The sequence below is a fragment of the Sarcophilus harrisii genome, chromosome 1, assembly GCF_902635505.1.
Source record: "Sarcophilus harrisii chromosome 1, mSarHar1.11, whole genome shotgun sequence".
NCBI lineage: Eukaryota > Metazoa > Chordata > Mammalia > Dasyuromorphia > Dasyuridae > Sarcophilus > Sarcophilus harrisii.
The window spans coordinates 317,619,560-317,634,114 of record NC_045426.1 but is presented as its reverse complement, the minus strand read 5'-3'; the positions used below and the strand labels follow the sequence as shown (position 1 = coordinate 317,634,114).

At 32.8% G+C, this 14,555-nt stretch overlaps 1 protein-coding gene across 5 annotated transcripts in view; it reads left to right on the top strand.

Moving 5' to 3' along the window:
- Window positions 1-14,555, top strand: part of NAA35 (N-alpha-acetyltransferase 35, NatC auxiliary subunit) — a 63,647-nt gene extending 49,092 nt beyond the window's left edge. For 4 of the 5 annotated variants that reach the window (XM_031945445.1, XM_031945444.1, XM_031945446.1 and 1 more), the window contains 8 exons: window positions 1,418-1,516; window positions 2,162-2,340; window positions 3,999-4,135; window positions 5,115-5,182; window positions 6,810-6,950; window positions 8,080-8,202; window positions 12,984-13,064; window positions 14,156-14,555. In XM_031945445.1, the coding sequence (XP_031801305.1) occupies window positions 1,418-1,516; window positions 2,162-2,340; window positions 3,999-4,135; window positions 5,115-5,182; window positions 6,810-6,950; window positions 8,080-8,202; window positions 12,984-13,064; window positions 14,156-14,215 (888 nt within the window). In that variant the 3' untranslated portion in view covers window positions 14,216-14,555. The other variant, XM_031945447.1, reaches the window with a different exon arrangement.

Sequence of the window (14,555 nt, the reverse complement as noted above, 5' to 3'; positions counted from 1 at the left end):
AATGGCAGGATGACCAGTAGATGTTAAATATATTAAAATATAACTTAGATACACAATAAGTATACATGACCAAAACATTATTTTGCTGTACAAAAAGAATCAGACTCTGAATTATTGTACAATTAGCTTGTGAAGGAAATCAAAGATGCAGGTGTGCATAAATATAGGGACTGGGAATTCAATGTAATGGTTTTTAGTCATCTCCCAGAGTTCTTTTTCTGGGTATAGCTAGTAGAATGATTCTTTATATGTTTGTTAATCCCCTGTATATTCTGATTGTCAAACTTTTATTTTATTCAGATAGGAGTTCTCCCTTAACTCCTTTGAAGTACCTCTTTCCATTCTCCTCAATTTTTTTTGTTTTGTTTTTAATATTGTGACCATTTCAATTTGTCACATAATACATTTGGAATTTATTGTGTTATATGATGTAAAATGGCCTAAATGTGGTGGGAAATATCTGGCACAGAAGCCATATGAGGTCTGAGAAATTCTTTGCTAAGGCAACCACAGGTGGTGATGAGCAATCTCTCACTATTTGACTTTTACACATTGATAATTTTGAGTGGTCCACAAATGATGTTATAAATATCCAATTAGCCAGGCAGAAAAAATGTAGCCCATCCCTGGCCTAAATGGTATAATTCACAAAACAACAAAAGTCAAGAAATGGATCCCATTCTTGTTATTCATTCTCACTGTGTGACGGCTAGGCAAATCATTTGGCTTATATTGCCAAAATGAGAGTAATCATAATTGTATTTACCCATATTATAGGATTGTGTAAATCACATAATTTCTATGAAAGTTTTTAAAGATAAAAATATAAAATATTTATAGATTGATAGATTATTTCAGAAAATATTATACTATTCTTTCTCTTCCCCACTCCTTTATACTTCCCCTAAAAATTATATTTTTTAAGTTTTAGTTTATATTTATTCAAGCATACTGTGGGGGGAGGAGGAGTAGGATCGGAAGGACCAATATTCAAGTCTCTTCTTGCATGTAAGATAAGGCACTTAACACAGACTGGCCTGAAATAAACAGGAAAGGAACTCTATCTTTTTTAGTATTTGCACCTCTTTATAGCAGCTACAATTTAAAAAATTTCTAATAGATTGATGGGCATTTGCAGGACACAAAGAAGCTTCACAAGTAGCTACTTTATTATCATTGCTGGAAACTCTGATATATATATATATATATATATATATATATATATATATATATATATGCACATATGTATACATACGTATATATACTTGTATATGTTATATATATATATAATAGGTATATGAAATAATGTGACATCCTAATACCAAATATTAAAAATTTTGTAAATGTCAAATTTTTATAATGTGAATTCTTTGGATTTAATTTCACATTAATGATTAATAAGTGATATATTTTTCAGCCATTCTGTAGTCTTATTCAGATCCATGGACATAACAGGGCTCGTCAGAGAGATAAATTGGGTCATATTCTTGAGGAATTTGCTACCTTGCAGGACGAGGTAAGTAAGAACCAAGAAGTTTTTTTCCTACTAGAAAAGAACAATTTACAAAATAAAATTGTCAGCAAAATGATTGTATTCTTAAAAACCATTCCAGATTTGAGCCAGCATTTCTATTTTAATCCATCTCACAAAATAGACTGTGTTTAAAGAACAAATATAAAATATTTCATTATGAAATCTGATTTTTTAAAATTTAATTTAATGTTTTCAGTGAAATGACCTTGCAAGTAGATGTTTTAAAAATGAAGGGTTTTTTTCAACATTAAAAAAAAGGAATTTTACAAATAGGGTTTTAGCATTTGTACCAAGTTTACTTTATGCTTAAAAGATTTAAATTTCCTAAATTTCTAAATAAAGCATTATTTAGTGGTGAGCACAGTTGATTGAAACTCTCTTTTTGCATTTTATCTTCTGTAACATAATGGAGACAATATTAGCAAAAAGCATTGAGGAGAATTAGCTTTCATTAAGTAAGAATTTGGTGATATGAAGCCTATTAGAAAATACAATTTTTATGGGAAGATGGGATTGTACTTTATTTTCGTGTAATTTATTGTCCTGCCTTCATTTCTTTAAGTTTCTCTACTATCTTAATTAAAATTATATTTTATGACAATGTTTTAAAATACTTTATTCTCATAGGCAGAGAAAGTTGATGCTGCACTTCACAGTATGTTGTTGAAACAGGAACCTCAAAGACAGCATTTGGCCTGTTTAGGTACCTGGGTCCTTTATCATAACCTTCGAATTATGATACAATATCTTCTAAGTGGCTTTGAATTGGAACTGTACAGTATGCATGAGTACTACTACATATATTGGTAAGAGAACACTTTAAAGTTATGTGTTAAGGAAATAGAAGAAATCATTGCAAAATATTTTTACAAATTACTTTTTCATGGAGCCAAATAGAAGACTTAAATAAGTCTTGAAAAATAGATCAATTTGTTGAAGTCTCAGTGTTTACACTTAATCTATAGGCAAGTTATTTAACCTCTCTGATCTTCATGTTTGTCATTCATAAGATAAGGGACAACAGTTGCCCTAAGTACTTCACAGGTTTGTTCTGTAAAACAAGAACTTGGAAGACTTTTAAAGTTCTATGTAAATGCAAAGTTGTCATCTATGATTATATTACTGTTGCTTTATCTTTTTAAGCCATAAGATTCAGATAGCCTGGTGAATAGATTTTTCAGATTTTGAAATTAGTAATTTTTAAAAAAACTATTAAGAAAGTAATTACACATTGATTTGTAATTATTGCTATTTAGAATAAAAGATTAGTTCCATATCTTAACAATTAATTAACTTAGAAATGCTGTTTTTGAAATAAAACATTTCTCTTGATAATGAGAAATGTGGCAGGCCTAGCAAGTATGTTGTTTGGGAAATCACAGGTATAGAAGTGGAATCATTGAAGAAAAATAGCTGGCAGAGCTAATATTTCAATCTCAAAATTTCAAATTTCAAATCTTCAAAACTCACTTTCTTGGTCTAGTGAAGTTTGATGATACTTCTTAATTTAGAGTTCTTACTATTCAACAAAATGGAAAAATTACTAGCAATATTGCCATCTTGTGGCAGTTGATAACATTTAATTTTATAATCTAGTCCATCAAGTATAGATGGAATTTGCATTTTGATGATTTTACCATGATAGTGGCCATGGATTTATATTGGACATTCTGTGGTTCCTTTGCATTGGGTAATGATGATGAAAATTATTTTATGCATCCTAGAAGGCAATTGAATGGAATTTAAAATGTATTTAGGAATTAAAAACAAATATAATGCTCTGATCTGTTTCAAATGATTACATATATTGAGCTTTAGTATTGTAGAGGTTTAGACCATTTCTAAAATACATGAAGAGTTTAAACTATTTCAATACAACAAAATGTGATGACTAGCTTATAATACCAAAAAAAAAAAAAAAGTACATAGAATGTACTTCTTTAGTGTTCCAGTGAGATGAGTAAACTGAAGTATAAATCTGAAAATGATGTTTTTAATTGTGAAATAGTGAAAAACATTTGTCATTTCTTTTATATTATACATAAAACAAGTACCCTTTGTTGAATCATTTTAGATGATAAAACATATTTAACATGAAAAATTCACTTAGACTTATAAGTATTTTGAGTTAAATTCAACTGTTAACTTAATAGAAAACATTTCATTAATATTTTTGAAATAAAGAAACCTCATATGTGAAATGTCAATTTGTAAAATTTTAAACTGAAAATTTTTATAATAGCACAGATTTGTCATGAAAATTAGAAATAAGAAATTAATTACTCTTCAAACCTCCTTTTTTAGGTCTATACTGTTAAAATAAGAACCAGTTAAATTTTTTTAACAGATTATAACTTAAATATTTCCTAATAAATTATTACTAAATAGCATGTGTGAAATTATAGTTATAAAATTGTTTAATAGTTAAATCATTTAGCAGTGACCAAGGATTATTTGATTTTAGGTATCTATCTGAATTTCTTTATGCCTGGTTGATGTCAACATTGAGTCGTGCTGATAGCTCACAAATGGCAGAGGAAAGAATAATGGAGGAGCAGCAAAAAGGTCGTAGTAGTAAAAAAACAAAGAAAAAGAAGAAAGGTACTGTGGTCTTATTTTAAAACATAAGAAGAATTAAAGATTTATGGAATGACGTAAAAAAAAAAAAGATTTCTTTGTGGCAGATAACAGGCATTTAATAGATGTTTATGCCTTCCCTCCCTGTCATGGGCTACTGATCAACGTAGAAATTTTGACTTTGTCTCTTTCCTGCTTAGGCTGTTTCCTTTCTCGTCAGATAATCTGGTAGCTACCTGCTCCTGTGGGTTCACCGTATTGGTGCTTAGTGTAGTGTTAGCCCTTCTGCAGCTTAGAACTCCCATTTCCAGGTTCCAAGTTCACTAACCTCTCCTCAGCCTTTCCACTAACCCAAAAAGGTCAGGATTGATCAAGATTGACTTTTCCTGCTCCTTTCCTCTCTTGATACGGGATAGACCAACAATGTTAGAGGAAGTTGTGTGCTACCAAGATGTTCTGGATATCTTGGGACTTGAGAATTTGCTTAGGAAGCTTAAGGAACTTTAGTAGTCTACTTATGATCCATGAAGATAGGAGTAGGAGGCTTCATTTTTTTGCTTTTCTTTAAAATTTAGCTATGCTAGGGGGTAAGAATTTGACTGGTTGTTACTGTTTTTAATATTCAAATGAGACTGCTTTACATAGATGATATCAAAACGCTATTTTTTTTTTCATTTCAAAAAATACTACGCACTTACTCTGCACAAGATGCCAAACTAGGCAGATAAGGTGAAAATGAAATAATCCTTGCCCTCGAGTAACCTGTGTGTGTGTTATTCTTGAGGCAAATATCACAATAAATTCAAAGATTCTGTCCAGATTATCTTAACTCTGAAATTTTCTCATATTGAATAACACAGAAAATAGAGACCAGTACCCAAATTCTTGGCCATCTTATACACAACTTCTTATAAAGTGAAATTTAACCTTGAGTAATAAACTTTGTTTTTGTATTAACAGACAAGATATTTGTATACATCAAAAATTGTTTTCTATATTATAGTTCGCCCATTGAGTCGAGAAATCACAATGAGTCAAGCATATCAGAACATGTGTGCTGGAATGTATAAGGTAATTGGCAGTTTGGTGAATATGAAGTTATGTTTTATTGCTTCTTGTTTGTATAACTATGTATATAGTAGTTATGATTGCACTTAGGATTTGCTTCTCTTTTTTTTTTGGACTATTTTTTCAAATCCATGGCTTTTTCATGAGGTGTATACTCATTCATTGATGTTTGGGGAATGGTAAGAATACCAGTGGGGCCAGAGGCCGGGTTGTGGTAGAGAGTAGCACTAGATAAAGCTGAAAAAAAGCTAGCTTGAGATTTCTGTACTGGATTAAACTGGTAAGCATATATCCTGGAGAAGAACTGGGGGCATGTGATGGATTCTTCCCATCTTCAAGGATTTGAAGGATGGGTTCCTGTGGAAGTGGAATAACATCCTGAAGTCTGGCTGCAGGGACACAATTGGAGAATGTGGAGAGGTAGAAATTGCAGAGAGGCCAATTTAGAATCGGGTACCTTGGGGGCTGGTGGGTCCCTCTTGCCAGATGTGTTCAGGAAGGACAAATAACACATCTGAAGAACATAATACAATGGGAAGAGGAGTAGAATCAGAGGCCCTGGGTTCAAATCCTCCCTGAAACATGCTGCCTTGATGGCCTTGGAAAGCTGCTTAGTTAAATCTCTGAGCCCCAGTTCATCTATAAACAAAGGAGTTAAATCACACAGCCTTGATCTCTTTTCCAGACCTAAATATATAAATATATGATCCTGTGAATCTTAGGATAAGATGTTTATATTTCATCTGCTAATCAAAAGGGAACCATTTACAAATTTTGATCACTGGAAGGTGACATCAGTATGTTTTTAGAAGGATTGATCTGATGGCAGTATGGCAGCTTGATTAATGAGGGCAAAGACTGGAGACAGGACAGTGTCAGGATACTTTCTTCTAGCCATAAGGTATCAAGTACCCAAACTCAAATAGCAGTGGGAATGAAAAGGAGGAAATATCCTCAGGATATTAGAAAGGAGGAATTGTTAGAATTTGGTAATTAATTGTAGAGCAGTCAGAAATTGCTAAAATCTTATGTCCCCATTGACCAGTGATGCTACCAGGAAGGAAGTAGTTATAAGAAATTGGTTTGATGGCAAAATTCAGTTCCATATTTGGTGGATCAATTTAATCTGACAGTGAGATGGGGAAAGAAATTGTATGCTATAGAATTACTAAATTACTTAGTAATCTTAGCTTAAAATGTACTTAATCTGACCATAGGAGGGGTTTCTATACAACTAGCCTGGAAGTCTAATTTCCCCATGTGGCACACATGCTGTGTTCTGCAAAAAGAATGGAATTGTAGTTATCAGCACCTAAACTTGACTCTTCTCTTTCAAACCTGGTACCACTTCTTGTCATAGCCCACCAAGCTTCAGTGGAGGAGGGAATTAATTTCGATAGAGAATAGAACATTAAATGAACATGAACCTACTTGGGAAATGAGGGGGGTTAGGGGAAGAGGGTGGAGAGAAAGAAGTATTAATGTAAACTAAGCTAATGGTGATCAGAGCCTACATTGGTTGTCCTTTTTTAAATTGCAGGTAATGAGTTACATTTAGTATGTTGATGTTTTGTTTTGTTTTTTGTGATCAATATTTTTATATTGATATAACCATTCTTTTTCCTTTTAGACCATGATAGCTTTTGACATGGATGGTAAAGTACGAAAACCCAAATTTGAGTTGGATAGTGAACAGGTTCGATATGAACATAGATTTGCTCCATTCAACAGTGTTATCACACCACCCCCAGTGCACTATTTGCAATTCAAGGTAAACTTTGGTATTTGAATGATAATCTTGCTTCTGTGTACCTGGCAGCTTGATGTGATAGAGCCACAGGATCCCTGATCCCCTTCCAGCTCCAGCACTGGCCCTTGTCAGATCACTTTTCTGAGCATCAGGGTTTTGTGTGCAAAATATGGGTCTTACTTGCACTACTTATCTTGAAGATACTATGAGGAAAACAATGTAATTCTCAAAGCACCATGTCAATGTGGTCTGTTATCATAAAGTCCAGTCTAAGCACCATCAGTTACTTTGAATAGTAAGTGGAATCTTGTCATAATGTTGAGGCAAGATTTTAAAAAGCCTAAAAATTATTTGGCTTTATTTGTTTGTTTTTGTTTAGCAACATTTTATTTATTGTATCTTTAAAAATTCACTGGGAACAGCTAGTATCTTAAAGAATTCATTGGGAACAGTTAGATGATACAATGGGTAGAATGCTGGACCTGGAGTCAGGAAGACTGATCTTTCCAAGTTCAAATATGTCCTCAGATAGTTACTAGCTGTGTGACCCTGGGAAAGTCACTTAATCCTATTTGCCTCCATTTGTTTCTTCATCTGTAAAATGAGCCAGTGAAGAAAATGGCAAACCATTCTGGTATCTTTGCCAAGAAAACCCCAAAACTGGATGATAAAGAGTTGGACATGACTGGAAAGGACTGAACAACAAAAGAATTTGTGAATACATGAACAGCCTTTATTTTGAAAAGTGTTGGGTATTCCCATTGTGGGAAACCTTCCACAAATGCAGATGGCAACACATCTTTGATTTACTGCATGAACTTGATGGAAAAGATACAGAGTAGCTAAGTTACTTGCCTGAAGTCAAAGAATAAGCAATTAGAGATAGAATTTGAACCAAAATATTCTTACTGAAGATCTAGCACTTCACTGTACTATCTCTATTTAAAGATTTTTAATTTAAATTATAATGGCCTTTTTTATATTTTATAAAGGTAGGAAATTGAATTGTATTTGGAAAAACAAATAGGGCAGTGTATTTATGATTTATAAAAATAGAAAGTCAACAAATGTAAAAGCCTTTGAAAAAGACTATTTTAAGGTTTTGCATATAGTACATATTCTAGACATTGTGTTTTCTTTTTCTGTTTAGGAAATGTCTGACCTTAATAAATATAGTCCACCTCCTCAGTCTGCTGACCTATATATGGCAGCTAGTAAACACTTTCAACAGGCAAAAATGATACTGGAGAATATCCCAAATCCAGACCATGAGGTAAGACCAAATGAAATGGTGATATTAAAAACAACTCAACTTTTCAGAACATTGCTTCTCCCCTTCCCTCCTTCCAGTTCTTGATGAAAATTGAATTATTTAAAAAAAATCAATAATTAAAGATTATTATTGATAAAATATCTATTACTTTTTTCTGAATTTTTCAGATATCACTACAATCATAACCTTATTATTACCATTTTGTAAGTAAAACTGATACATAGAGAAGTTGGATGACTTTTTTGTAATACATTGTTGTATGACAGAAATAATCCTATAAATTTTTCAGGCAAAACAGCATTAGTTCATTTATGAAGCCATGTTAATGTCAAGAATCTCAAAAGTTTTGATTGTTCTCTTAACACATTCTTGCAGACCAATTTGACTAAAATTATGGCTTTTGAATAAGCCTTGTTAAAGATACAACCTAAATTTAAAGCAGTAAGCAAGGCAGTAAGAAAGTAGGAACCAGGTTCTTACTACCCACAACTTTTTATGCTAAAGTTTTCTCCTTACTTGTTTTAGTTACAAATTGTTAAATATAAAAACTGGTATATTAAAATTGAAATTGGACAGCATAAAAATGTGCTTGCTCTCTTTTTCTTTTTCTTTCTCACATATACAAACACACACTCACTATTACTCTTGTTTGTCTCTATTCCTTCTTTTCTCCCCTTTCTACTTCCACCCCCTCCGCCCCCACATTCTTCAGTACTACCATTTTAAAATATAATTATATTTTTTCTGGCTTTATATAGGTATCTTTGGTTCAGGGAAAAAACTGCCTTCTACCCAAGTATGTAGAGCATATTTTGTCAAAAGATTTAGGAAGTTCTGTAGGTTCAAAATTTTATTCATATAGTTTAACCCAAGGGATATCATAGCCTGAAATTACTAATGTCATGAAAAAAACTGATCAGTTATCATGCTGTCTTAAAATACTAGTATTATTTATGTGTAAAGTTATAAATTATACATATGTATATATTAGACACATGTAAGCTTTTACTCAGTATTCACACATATATAGCAAGCTTTTAGTGTATGTATGTATGTATATATATATATATATATATAGTAAAATTTTTTATTATTATGAATTCACTAAGATTTGCTTTACTGTATCTATATACATATATTAATATATAATATATGGATTTCCCTATACTTATATGGTGAAAGCTTGCTGTAATATTTTTTAAAATCCAACTAAATTTTGGCGATGTTTTTACTTCTGCCTTAGTCAAATATCTTGTTTGGATTAACAGTCAACTAATTCAGCATACTTTTTACTTTGTAAAATGCTAGGTGGTGTACGAGTTTAGATGAGGTATGTTTTCTGCCCTTATGTGTCTTACAGTATAGTCAAAAGATGAAGCAAAAAAACAGATAAAATTTTAAAATGGGACAGAATAAAGTGCTGTGTGAAATCCAAGCATCTAAATTGTTACCAGAAGCAAGCTTCAGAGAAAACTTGGGAGAGCATGTGATTTGGGCTATAAAAGATGGTTAAAGAATCCAGTAGGTAACAAGTGTGAGTGGGAGAGAGGGCATTCTGAGTGTAGTATAAACAGTGGCCCTAACAAGAAATTAATAATATGTTAGAGGAACAAAGTGGAGAATAGAATATTTGGAGTAAAAATTAAAAACCTGAGAAAATAAGGCTATCCTGTATTGTGGAGGGTTTCCAGTATCAGGCAGAAAGAATGAATTTTACTCAGTACACAATAAGAAATTTATGAAGAAGAACACAACAATTAGATGTTTCCATCTATACATAAGAAAGATTAGTCTGGCAGCACTATGGAGAATAGATGGAAAAGGAGAGCTCATAACAGCAGAATGAATAAAAGAACTGAGCATAGAACATTTGGGAACTCATGGGATTGGAAGTAGATAAGAGGCCAGTGAAGAAAGCAGAAAAGCAATAAACAGCTGGGTACAAAGAGAATGGTGTGTCTAAAATCAAGGAGGAAGGAATATCCCACAGGAGGGCATAGTCACTCAGGAGTGTCATATGCTACACAGAGAGATGAGGACTGAAAAAAAAAGCTTTCCTCTTTGCTGAGATAGAATATTGAAGGGGTTTTGTTGAGAAAGCCATCATTTCAGTAGAGTAGGATACCAAGACATTTGCATTAAGTATGAGGGGTAGGAGTTTGAGCAAAAAAATTTGAAATAGTTGTTATGGAGAATGAGGAAATCATTAAGAATAGAGCAGATGAATTGTCTATTAGTAGCAAGGCTTAGTTGTGGTCCATGGAATTTGCAGTGGGTGAAATAATTATGACTGTGACTCTCTAGTGATTCTTATTTGAAGAATATTAATGATGAAATTAGATGGTTGATATTCCTAAAGGATAAGGTGTAATAGTAGATTACTAATAGTAGAAAATCCAAGGGACAAAGAAAGGATTCTAAATATAGAAGCCAACAGTATATTAAAATAGCAAATTATGCAGTTTAAGCTGTGTATAGAGGTAAGTAAAGTCAAAGTAGAGGAGAAATTTTGGGTTAATATGAATCGATTCAGGTATCAAAAATCCCTGTAGTGAAATTTTGTGTGAGCAAAAAGAGTGGATTGGTTTTAATTAGATTTTTGAATTTCATCATCTTGAATCTTATAGAGATACAGTTTAGTTTCAAGAAATAGCAAAGTGTTTATTCTTCTGACCTCATGATATTCATCTACAAACTCAGCAATGTTTTCTTAATTGCCAACTCTTAAGGTCTTTTCTCCTCATTTCTTGAGCTCAGTAGCATTTGACACTGCTAGTCTTGACTATTGAACTAGCCCCCAATTGATCTCCTTGCCTCAAATTTCCCCCCAATTCTAGCCTATCGATGCCAAAGTGATTTTCCTAAATAATAATTCTATGTCAGCTTCCCATGTCCCCAAATTCCATTGGCTCCTTACTACCTCTAAAGTTCACTGTTTGGTAACTTTAAAGCTTTTCTAATCTGACCTTTTGCACATTTTCAGTGTTCTCCTTTATTCCCCTGTATATACTCCATAATCTGTCTTTGCTTTCCCATTTGATCTTTCTCACACATAACATGTTATCTCCCCTCTCCATGCTTTTGCAGTCACTGTTCTCCCTTCTTGGGATGTCTTTCCTCCTCGCCTCCACTTAGTTGCCCTGGTTTCCTTCAAGCATGAGACTGAAATCATTTTTCACCAGGATGCCTTTCTTAATTCCCATAGCTTCCCATGCTTTCCTCCTACCTGAGATTATTTTGTCTACACTCTATATGAATATTTTATATACTTACTTATTTGTCTCCCTTGGTAAAAATGTTAATTCTGTGAGGTCAGGGACTGATTTTTGCCTTTCTTTCTGTCCCTAGCACTGTGGCTGACACATGGCAAGTACTTCCTAAATGCTTAATGACTGTGTATAGTTGATTGAGCTGAAGTAAAGGAATTCATTAGAGCCGATGAGATCAAATTTTGTGGTCAGTTTGTTAGAGAAGTTGTTAATGTAAAGTACCTGAGCATAAGCCGATGGGATGGTGGAGACCATGAGCGAAGTCCTAAAATCATTAGAAAGTCAATGCGGAGTATAGTAGGTAGTAGTAATAAGATAGAAGCTATGGGTTTTAAGTGGTTCTAGAAGGAACAAGTTATTAATAAGTAAATGATAGAGAAATGGTAGGGAAGACTAGGAATATACCAACTTCCCTTCCTGGCCCTATGAATCAAGAAATAGAAAGAATGACCTCTAGTATAGTGGTGTCTTTATGGAAAGCCAGGTTTATATTTAAATAGAAGGTAAAAAAAAATGTTGATTGAAGTGTTTGGGAATGGATATTCTACTTCCAGAATATTGTACCACAACAAAAACAAAATACCAAAAAAGAAGCAGTAACAGAAGAAAAATGTACAGAAGTGGTTTTAGTAAACAAAAAAGAAATTTCTTAAGATTTCTTAGGGGAAAGGAAAAAAAAAACAACTCAGTGTAGCTAATAAAACTCAGGATAAAGTAGTGAAACTGCAGTAGTCTGAATAATGTCAACATCAGTAGAATTGGAATGGAATGATTTAGGAGATATTTTAGTGAATCTGGGAAGCACTAAGGCTAATGAAGTTTCCCAAGGAGAGAGTCATTCAGCTTATTTGGAGGCTGAAAGACGGAAGAGTCAGTATGAGAAATTAGTGTAGTGAACCAAAAGAATCTGATGAATAAAGAACTGACAAGTTCATCTTTCCCAGAGTTGAAAATAAAATTTGGACTTTTAGTATTTTGTATTGTGTCTATATGAACTATCACTTTATTTAGTCTTCTGTGTTCTAAGAGTGCTGACATCAGAAAGAATAGAAAACAGTTGAACTTGGATCCTTCACAAAAAAAATTCATCTTAAATTTAATGGAACATTCCATAGTTGACTTTGTTGTTCATGCTTTATTGATGACATACTTTTATATTTTTATATCCTTATACTTTTTTCTTTATATTTAAAAAGTATATTTATTATCGAGGGGGACAAATTGCTATGCTAAGCCATTGATTTATAGAGACTTGGTTTGTATGTATGCTCAAAAGTCCCACAGTTTCTTTTTTATCTTAAATTAGAATTAAAGAAGTGAGTACTTCTGGAACCTGTTATTAACAAAGGTATTAATTCTAGATACCAAAATTCAGAATGTGTCCTGCCTTTTTTTTTTTCCTGTGAAAAACTAATAGTGTCATACTACAAATATTTTAATTGGTGTCTTAAAAACTAAGACACAGTGACCATACCTTTTGTGTTCTGACAGTTTCTTTTGCTTATTGCTTAGGTCAGTCGGATTCTAAAAGTTGCCAAACCTAACATTGTGGTCATGAAGTTGTTGGCAGGAGGGCACAAGAAGGAATCTAAGGTAAGTTCATTATAGAAAACCTGAAATGCCCTTATCTATGAAAATGTATTTTCATGTATCATTACACATTATGTTGCGCTGAATGTCTGCTCAGCAATGTGAAACCCAATAAAGTATCTGTCCAAAAAAGAGTTAATTTAACATTTATAGAATGTCTTATCAAAAGCAGAGAGGCACCAAACCTGGAAGCAGTGTGATGTGATGGAAGGAAATCTGGATTTGAAGTCAGGAAAGATAAGGATTGAGTTCTAACTCTGACCCTTCTTTAGTAAGGCTGGACCAACTCACTTCATATTTAGCTGAGGCCCAGATACCTAAAAGTACTGTATTTATATCAATCGTTAATATTTGGGAGTTATAAATGTAGTTGAATAAAATTATAAATTTAGAAGGTTTTGTATTTCAGGAAAATGTATGGATGCAAATTGTAAAAAAAAAAAAAAAAAAAAAAAAAATTCATAGAAATATATTGACAGAAGGGACATTTTTTAAGAGATCTTCTGCCTCCAAGCAGAATGCCTAAGTAAAGCAGGCTTTCTATTCTTCATTTCCATTCTTCAGTTTCCAGGGCTTACCCTCATAGGAAATTTCTACCATTTAGGTAGTTTTAACCTATGACATTACATTAATGCAACTGAATGACATTTGAGGAAGTTTTTGTAGCTCTGTCTACTCAATATGCTAGTTTCTCCCTCTGCCCCCTTTTTTTCCTCTTCCTTTTCTTTTTCACTCCATGTTTGTCCCCTCCCTTTTTTTCTTTTTTTTTTTTTCCCAAATGAATCAAATGCCACTGGCATTGCTGGGTCCTGCTCATGGTTTTCAGAGATAAATAAATTGCTAAACTCACCAAATTTCAGTCTATTTCCTTTTGTTCAAGTACTAAGATGAAAAACAGCTTAGCCAATATATATTCCTTAATAATGCTTCTAATTCCTTTAGCTTTTTCTCACAAAACTTATTTCTCATCTCTAGTTCTTGTCATCCCTGTAGTAACAGATACAGATATCAAAACTGTACACTGATAAAAAGTATTTTTTTGATACAATTCATGTTTGTGAATGGATGAATTGACTTTCTGATTTTTCTTTCAGGTTCCCCCTGAGTTTGACTTCACTGCTCACAAATACTTTCCAGTTGTGAAACTTGTTTGAAAGGGATTTTAAAAACTGACCCAAAAGAGATAAAACATAAACTTTTAATTCCACCAGAGAGCAGACAGATATCTATCAATCTTACCACATACTTGAGGGGAAATGGATTTCTATATAAAGAACCTTCATACGGAGTACTTGAGTCTGACAGCTTCACATGACTGAATGAAAACTGCTGTTTTAAAGTGGTTTGTTGTTATGTTCCATGGATGAAACTGATTTTATTGATGAACAACATTGTATGGTTTTGTTACAGATTTAATCATAAATCATTTTTTATGAATGAATTGAGTGAAATGGTGTTTGTAAAGGTTAATAAAATTCTTGACTGAAAATGCAC